The sequence below is a fragment of the Chinchilla lanigera genome, unplaced genomic scaffold (assembly GCF_000276665.1).
Source record: "Chinchilla lanigera isolate Chin_1 unplaced genomic scaffold, ChiLan1.0 scaffold00049, whole genome shotgun sequence".
Lineage (NCBI taxonomy): Eukaryota > Metazoa > Chordata > Mammalia > Rodentia > Chinchillidae > Chinchilla > Chinchilla lanigera.
In genome coordinates, this window is record NW_004955450.1 from 6,114,460 (window position 1) to 6,122,802 (window position 8,343).

General features: G+C 42.1%; 1 protein-coding gene and 1 long non-coding RNA gene across 2 annotated transcripts in view; one reads left to right on the forward strand and one right to left on the reverse strand.

The window, feature by feature from the left end:
• Positions 1-1,555: 1,555 nt before the first annotated feature.
• Positions 1,556-7,664, reverse strand: LOC102010963. The gene is made up of 3 exons (XR_262533.2): positions 7,560-7,664; positions 1,816-1,855; positions 1,556-1,698 (listed from the first exon to the last, which is right to left on the reverse strand). It is a non-coding gene; the product is annotated as an uncharacterized LOC102010963 (long non-coding RNA).
• Positions 7,665-7,811: 147 nt separating this feature from the next.
• Positions 7,812-8,343, forward strand: part of Uaca (uveal autoantigen with coiled-coil domains and ankyrin repeats) — a 73,075-nt gene continuing 72,543 nt past the window's right edge. Inside the window, exon 1 of the mRNA XM_005393643.2 lies at positions 7,812-8,057. Within this exon, the coding sequence (XP_005393700.1) occupies positions 7,980-8,057 (78 nt within the window). The 5' untranslated portion in view covers positions 7,812-7,979. The remainder of the gene's footprint in view (positions 8,058-8,343) is intronic.

The window sequence follows — 8,343 nt, forward strand, 5'->3', positions numbered from 1 at the left end:
GAGGACTTCTGTGCCTTTTGCTTCTGATATTAAAGCTGTCGTTGATTCTTCCCATTTTTGTTTATTAGGAAGCTGAAGGCTTATCTCAAACTCAAAAGACTGCAATCAGTCTCTACAACAGTGAATAGGTGCTCTTGCTTGCTCAGGTGTATTTCCTATAGTTACCAGAACTATGGTAATGCAATTTTGTACAAGTTGCTTCAATTTCTTTTTGGAAAGAAGTGTGATCTAGAGGGAAAGGAGAGCTAGGAAAAGGTTGATTAATTAGTATTGTTATAATTATATAGGAGAAAGAAGTGCTGATGTTCTATTGCCCAGTAGAATGACAATAGATAGTGATAACGTATTGTACATTTTATGAAAATTTTCATAAGTTTCACTGTCAAGAAATGACAAATGTCCCAGAAGATCAGTTTACCCTGATTTGAACATCACACAAGTATCCATGTATAGAAACATCACACGCTACTCCATGACTATGTACAATTTTATGTATCAGTTAAACTTTTTTTTAAAAGTGTGATTTAATCAAAAAACCACTTGAACTGTAAATATTATGGTGGGGACTGGAAATAGGCCTCTTAGGGATGCTGATTTGAAGCAATATAGTGTTGAATGGGAGATTTGCAGCTGGAAGAGTTATGTCAGCACCATTGTCGTCGGGTGATTTGCTGTGATTCATATTTGGGAATCCCTCAAGGTTACTTTAGTCAGTGCTTGACTTGCCGACCAAGGGCCCAACCTCTTGGGTGTTAGGGATTTTAAGTTTATGTGCATTTGTTGACTTGATGAACGTCATCAGCCAAGAAGTTGATGGATCTTGAGGGTTTATTATACTGTCAGCACTCAATGTTTCAGGGGCGGGAGAAATGCACCTTTTAGTTTAGTCTTAAAATGCTGTGTCTTGATCTAAAGTAAATGCACGGACTCCACCCTTTGGAGGTTCAAAGGGATTGTTCTTAATTGTTGTTTAGGCCCAGGGGTGGGTTTGAAGTTTATGGATCATAATACATACCTATCCCTCCCCAGCACGACAAAATTAAAATGTAACTCCTTTGAAGTCCAGAGGGTGCTGGTATTTTAATTTACTGGTTCTTTTATATACTTTGCTTATGGCAATAGCATTCTTAAAACGGCAATAGAAGAAGCATATAATAATCCATTACTATCAAGTATTTGTTGATATTTGTATGAAACAAACATAGATGATATAAAAAATATGTACACAATCCATGAACACAAAACTCTGGACAAATCTCTCTGAATAAAATATATTTTTAAAATATTCCTGATAGCTTAAATGCAATGTGGAATAACATCGTTGGATATAAGAATTGTACCTTAATCAGAAAATTTCTCCCAGATAACTATGACAATGAAGTATTACCTGGCAACTGGATATAAAATTGTATTTTAATATTCAATGAAAATTTACATATTAGTTCAGATAGTTTTGTTTCAGTTTTTTTTCTTTCCTTGTCTTTTTTGAGACTGGGTTTCACTGTGCAGTTCAGGCTGGCCTTGAGCTCACTTTGTAGCCCAGGCTGGTCTTGAACTCACAACAATCCTCCTGCCTCAGCCTCTGGAGTGCTGGGATTACAGGCATTCACCACTACGCCCAGCTAGTTCAGATAGTTTTGAAGAAGTGCGGAGAAAAAAAATTCATAAACTGTTCTCTTCCAGGAAGCAAGTCTGAGCCTTTTGGTAATCCAGTTAAACAAACAAACAAAAATCAGTGCATGAATCATATTGAATCATGATAGTAACTAATTTTTAAGATTAGCCTTTTAAAATACATATTGTATCTATACTTACAGGCCTCAATGTTTTGAGGAAAATCAGGATTTGCATATATCTGTGAGGATAATAGATGAAAGAATTCAAAACAGTACATTAAAATATAAAATAGGTATATTCTCATACGACAGAAAATACAATTTATAACATAATATATAATAAATATGCTTACATATAACTTCATTAGAATGTGTATCTAGCCAGTATTTTGTTTATGACCTTTCTCCCAGTACGACTTAAACCAATATAGCCAACAGTAGTTTCAGTTTAAGTGACTATAAGATTGTGGTTGAACACCCGTCATAAAGCTTAAAAATCTTCCAAGTGCGTTGAATGTGGGATTTAGCTTCACTTATTCTGCCTGCAGTGTTTTTGCTTTTGTTTTTGTTTTTTGGTAGGATGAGGGGCAGAGAGCAGCGTAGAGTAACTGCAAGCATTGACCCAGCCACATAAGTACTCGCAATTAAATCACTCAGTCAAGAGTATTTACTGAAAATTTTGCCAAGACTTTGAAAAATCCCTTGGAGAGCTGGAAGGGAAAGTGTCTGCAGGACAAATAAAGCTATCATTTAAAATCTATAGAGACAGCCTTTATTTGCAATACTTTCAACTCAAAACTAAGACGCTTTTCTATTCAACTTACTCTACAGTCATTCGGCTTTGACAGTCATTCGGCTCATTGTTTACACATACCCTGCTATCCTGACTAAGATAAGAGAACTCCAAGGTCTAGGAAAGTTTCCTACGGAATCAGATGGTTACTGATCCCTGAACCAAATTCCTGGTGTTTATCTAGGCTCCAGGTTTTCAAAGGTAATCAAGAGCTTCTGCCTTGAAACATGGGCTCCTAGGGCCCAATCTTCTCATTAAAGGGAAGGTAGTGGTATTTCTTGAGCTTTGCGTAATCAAGACTTGATAACAAAGGTTAATTTTTACCAAGGGTAACCGGTTGGGTTTTCTTGGCATTAAACTTGAAGCCAAAGAAATAATGGCGGTATCTCAACTGCTTTCAGGTACGAGGTCAGCATACTGGGGAAGTCTGATCTCGTGCGTGATCATGACCCTTCTTGCTTTTTTTGCTCCTTCTCTCTGTGTTGAAACTGACAGCACCGTCCATGTGTTCTATACTAATGACAGTTTGTAATTGTCAAGGAAGATGGGGACATGGGTAGAAAGCAGTCTTGTTTGAGAGAGTTTTTTTCTTTTTGAGACAGTATTTTGATATGCAGTTCAGGCTGGCCTTGAACTTACTTTGTAGCCCACGCTGGCCTTGAATTTGCAGCGATCCTCCTGCCTCAGCCTCCCAAGTGCTGAGATCACTGGTAAATTTAAGATTGCTAAACACAAAACAGCCCTCCACAGGAGAGATTAAAGAAGTTGTTTCTGTAAGAGGGAATTGACATCCTAGAGGTTTTAGTACTGAGTAACCCTCCCACAAGGGTCTATGGTCGTATTCACAGAAGCTATCTCCTCTTCCCACTTCTTTTCTTCCTGCTCTAGTTTTCCAGGATGCAGTCATTGGACAGTTTACTAGAAATACAGATGATTTTAAAACTAGTGCCAAAGATGACCTATTTATTTTTTTAAAACACCCTTACGTAACGTGTTTTAGTTTTGAATGTGGCGAGAGAAGAGGGTATGGGAACTGCCTCGGGTCTCTCATTCCTGGGGCTGCCGTAGGAGCTCTGTGTGGGGGTGCTCTTCCTCGTGACTCTGTGGTTGCATGCGGCTCTCATAGCTATTTGCTTTGGCATCTGAATGAGGAGAGAATGAAGGTTGTCTTGGACTCCTCCATGGAACTGTTGACTGGCTTTATTGGTTGGGTTCCCCAGGAAGTCACTGGACATGGAATTCGTAAACCGAGCTTACTTGGAAAGAGTTCTTCCTGTTTGGAAAGGAATCATTTTCGGTACAAATTTTAGGCTTGTCATCTTCATTCTTTATTCTTCTTTTGAGAAATCATCTTGTTATTAGTACCATCTGAGTTATCAGAACACATTTCCCAATTGTGTTTTTCTCTCTATTCTGTTTGGTTTCCCGGGATCCTCTGCCTATCTGGTGTTACTTCTAACCTGTGTCTACCCAAGGGCCTGAACTTGGGATACCCTCTTTATGCCAAGGTATCTCTGATCTTCTCCCTTTTTGAATACCACCCACATCTGCACTCCTACTATACAGGTTAGTAAGCTGTTGTCCAAGTGGGCTATCTAAGCTGGCTTTGTTCCCTTATACAGTACACAAGTTTCTGGCACCAGGGGCCAAAGGAATAATGAAGAGACTGTTCCCTTTTGTATTACTTGACATTTTAAAAAATGATATGTCTGTATAAACTAATTTAAAAAATACCTTACCTTTCCTGGTTGTATTTATTATAGAAAATAAGAAACAAAACAAAACAAAATATTTCATGTAGATTTAGTAAGGTAACAAAAGTCCATTTAGGTTTGGCAAGTGCCTCTTTCTCGAAAGGGAAGGTAAAAATAAAAAGCAGTGATAATAATGGACAAAACCAAATCAAACCTGTCTGGCCGAACTCTAATAATAGTGCATTTACTTCATAGAAGGGGCTTCCAGATCAATATAGAAAACTTTACTGCATATTCAGACCAGTGCTATTTACTCAGCTGCTCTTAAATGGGAATAAGCAGGCATTGACTATCAAGTTTCTAGTCTGGAAAAATCCACAAGGGCCAGTGGACACGGACATCATAGGGACATCATGCAGACAGTTCATAAAAATAACTTGCCCAACATTTTTGGAACCTGATGCAAGCTATACTTGTGGCTCTGTCTGTTTGCTTTCTCCAGCAGCAACTGAAAAGATGCCAGTCACCAGGGCTATGATAACTTGGATGCTCCAGGAGACACTAGGACAGCATAAGGCTGCAATTAACTCAACAGCCAATTACACAGGGGAGACAGTGCTACTGAAGACAGTTCACATTTAAGATTCAGCTGGGGGACTAGATGGTAAGCAGGGGTTTATCTCAAGTCCCAAGTGAAGGAACTGATGGAGCGGCAAGTATTTGAGCAGCAACATAGCCCTAGGTCATTTCACCTGTGTTCATGGTAGAAAGGGGTCCTCACAGTGTCACACGAATGCATAGAACAAACAACCTAAATTCACATTAGTAACCACAAAGGATGTGTAGACCCATCTGGAAATACTTGTTGAACACCTATAACATGCTAGTGTTTCTAGGAAATTCAAATACAGCATGCATCAGCTATTTCGATTTTAATGAGTTGAAGTCGACTAATGAGGTTAGACCATATGTGTTAGGATCAAAGGAGAGGTGTAATTACTCCAACAGAAATATTCAGCAGACTGGGGGGAAGGGGAGAAAGAGATCACTTGCAGTTGAGCGATCAGGGAAGGTTCTTGGAGGCACTTGGAAAGGATGTATACTTTATTTAAAAAAAAAGCACACCTTTCTTTATTAAAGTATAGTCATACATAGTGCGTTACTCCAGAAGATGGTGTGCGCCTCTTGTGCCCCTTCCAACCACTTGTGGGGCAGTAGTATTTTCTGGTATGAGTTTAGACAGAGAGAAAATTATTAGAGGAAAGATCAGCATGCATAATCATCAGTCAGGACACAGGTCTGAAGAAGGGCTGATGAGTACTTTGCTGGGAACGGTTGGAGAACAGGGTTGGATCCATGTTGTAGATCCTTAAATACCAAGTAAAGAAGGATTTTTTTTTTTTTTCCCATGAGCTCTGCTGAACAAAGGAGGAGAACTTTGTGTAGCTTTTTGATCATGGTTAGTGACAAAGATGACCTATTTATTTTTTTAAAACACCCTTACGTAACGTGTTTTAGTTTTGAATGTGGCGAGAGAAGAGGGTATGGGAACTGCCTCGGAGAAGGAGAAGTGAGAGACTGGAGATTCTGCAATGGCCATGAAGATGGACAGTAACAGCCATCTGAAGATATAATAGAGAGGCAATGAGCTGGATGTGGCGGTGTATGCCTATAGTCTTAGCATTTGGGAGGCTGAAGCAGGAGGATCACCAAGAGTTCCAGGCTGGCCTGGGTTACATAGATCAAGGCCAGGCTGAATCTCACAGTGAGATCCTGTCTCAAAAAAAAAAAAAAAAGTCAACAAAAACTGACTGGGCACAGATCTTGAGGAAAAGTGAGTGTCAAAGGAAATATCCTTCCATAGATCTAATCAAGAGAAAATTTACTAGTTTTCTCAAGTACTCATTAGTGACTTTTTGTTAAGGATTAACAGTCTTTGAACACTGTCTCTCCAAAGGAGTTCTGAAAACTCTCTTGCAATATCATAATAAAACCCGGAGCTAGTCTAAGGAAACTCTAAAGAAAGGATTCGCCCTTTCCGGACAAAAAGAGTCCTTTGTTAGCAACGTGGACTGTTTGTCTTTCAAATGGGTGCCTGCTAGAGTAAACATTTCGCTGGGAAAAACTGACTCCAAGGAAGATTCTTTTTTGAAGCTGTTACATTATCAACAAATTATTGGGTGTTTCTCACCTGACTCTTATCTCTCCCTATTAAATGATTTGCATTAACCCAGATTTACATAAATCAATTGTATACTTTTATCTATGTTTCTATAAGAATATAGTGTATGATTGTCTTCAAATCAGTTGCTCAGATTACCAGATATAAACATGCAAAATTGGTCAAAATATAAAAAACTTTAAGCATTAACTGTTCTTTTCAATAAACCACCAGACACGAGCAATACAGCTATCCATACATATCTCTCTGTCTGTGTATATATCTATATATCTTGCCTTCCTTCTTTTTCTTCTTTCCCTCATCCCAGTTGTTCCTTCCTTTGAACAATTTCTTTCTCTTTCAGTTTGGGTTTTATTTACTCTTTCAGGTTCTTACACTAGCGAGGCAATATGATGTTTACACATACGGGTCCGATTTATTTCACTTAATCTGAGCAACTGAGAATTCCTACCATTTTGTCTGGTGAAACTCTGTATCGTCTGTAATGTCTTTTTTAGTAATAATTTTTTTATTCTCCTTAATGCTTTGATCAATCTTGCATTCTTATACCTGATAATCTGAGCAATGCAGTTGAAGATAAGAATATGTAATATAACCACTGTTAATTCCTATCATTTTGTTCTGAAACCCTGCATCATTTTTAATGTTCTTGCTTTGTCTTGTTTATCTCTGTGATGTTGATATCTTACTATTGTTCTTTTTTTACTACTTTATAAAATAAAAATTAAAAAATACAGTGTATGTGCATGTGTATGTACATATTCGTCTGTGCATATAGTATTCATTGTATGCTTTTCCTATAGTGTCAAAGTGTTTCTGTAAGAACAGATATATATATATATAAATAAAAATGTATAAAAATATATAAGTATATAAATTCATTTATTTGTGCTGGCTACGTGGGCAACTTTTATTTATCGATGCCCCATCCCACCCCTTTCCCGCCAAAGCGGCAGAGTCTGCATTCAATAAATAATTTCATACCCAACATGTGCTTTAACTTTACGGAAGTGTGTTGCTAATTGCACGTCCTTCTGTACAATCAGGACCTTCTCAGAGGCTGTCTCTGGACGTTTGGACGCGTGTGACTGACAGATTTCTGACACTGGGCTTTGTGTCGTGAAACATCAGGGAGAAAGGAGCTGCTTTCCCGTGCTGGTGTGTGTGCAGGTGACCCAGGGTCGTTTCTGGGACCCGCGGAAGGAAGAGAACTTTACTCCGGAGAGAACACGTGCGTGGGAAGAGGGGGCGGGTCCGGGGAGAGGAGAGCTCACCGCAGCAGGACCTCGGTGTCTGTGGACGCTAAGCTCCAGCAGCCGGGTAGAGGGTCAGGGGCCTGGAGCCCGGCGGAGGACTTACTCAGCCGTCCCAGCCGAACATCCCAGCTTCTCCCGCTGGGAGGAAGAGGGTTATTCAGTTTAAAGGGGAAGTCCCGCCCCCTTCCCGGATTCCGATTGGTCAGAGTAGGCCCCGCCTCCGGCCAGGCGGCGCTCCGATTGGCTGCGGGAGGGACCCCCTCGGGCGCGGAGCGTCGGCCGCCGGCCCCAGGTGGCAGGTGGGGCTGGCGCTGTGGGCGCCGCCCCCGCGGTCTACTCCTCCTGCGCCGCGTCCGCGCCCGCAGCCCGCAGACTTGGAGGTTTGCGCGCGGGCCCGGCGCGCCTCCCTCCCTCCGGGAGCCGGGCTGCTGAGCAGCCATGAAGAGCCTCAAGTCCCGCCTGAGGAGGCAGGACGCGCCCGGCCCTGCGTCGTCCACCGCCGCCGCAGCCAGCGCGGTGAGTCCCGCGGCCCGCGCGCCCGGGGTGCTCGGCGCTCGGTGCTCAGTTTCCGCGAGCGCGACCCCGGGGACCCGGGGGACCGCCGCCCTCACCCCTGAGCGGGTCCCCGGCCCCTCCCCGACTCCCCCAGCCTGTGTGGCCGGAGCCCCGGAATCTGGGGTTCGGGGTCCCCCGCACCTCCCGGGGCCCAGCCCGGCCCGTCCGTCCCGTCCCGCGCGGGCTGTGCACCGAGCCGGAGCCCTGCCAGGCTGCGTGCGCGGCGGCTCCTCCGCTGTCACTGCCC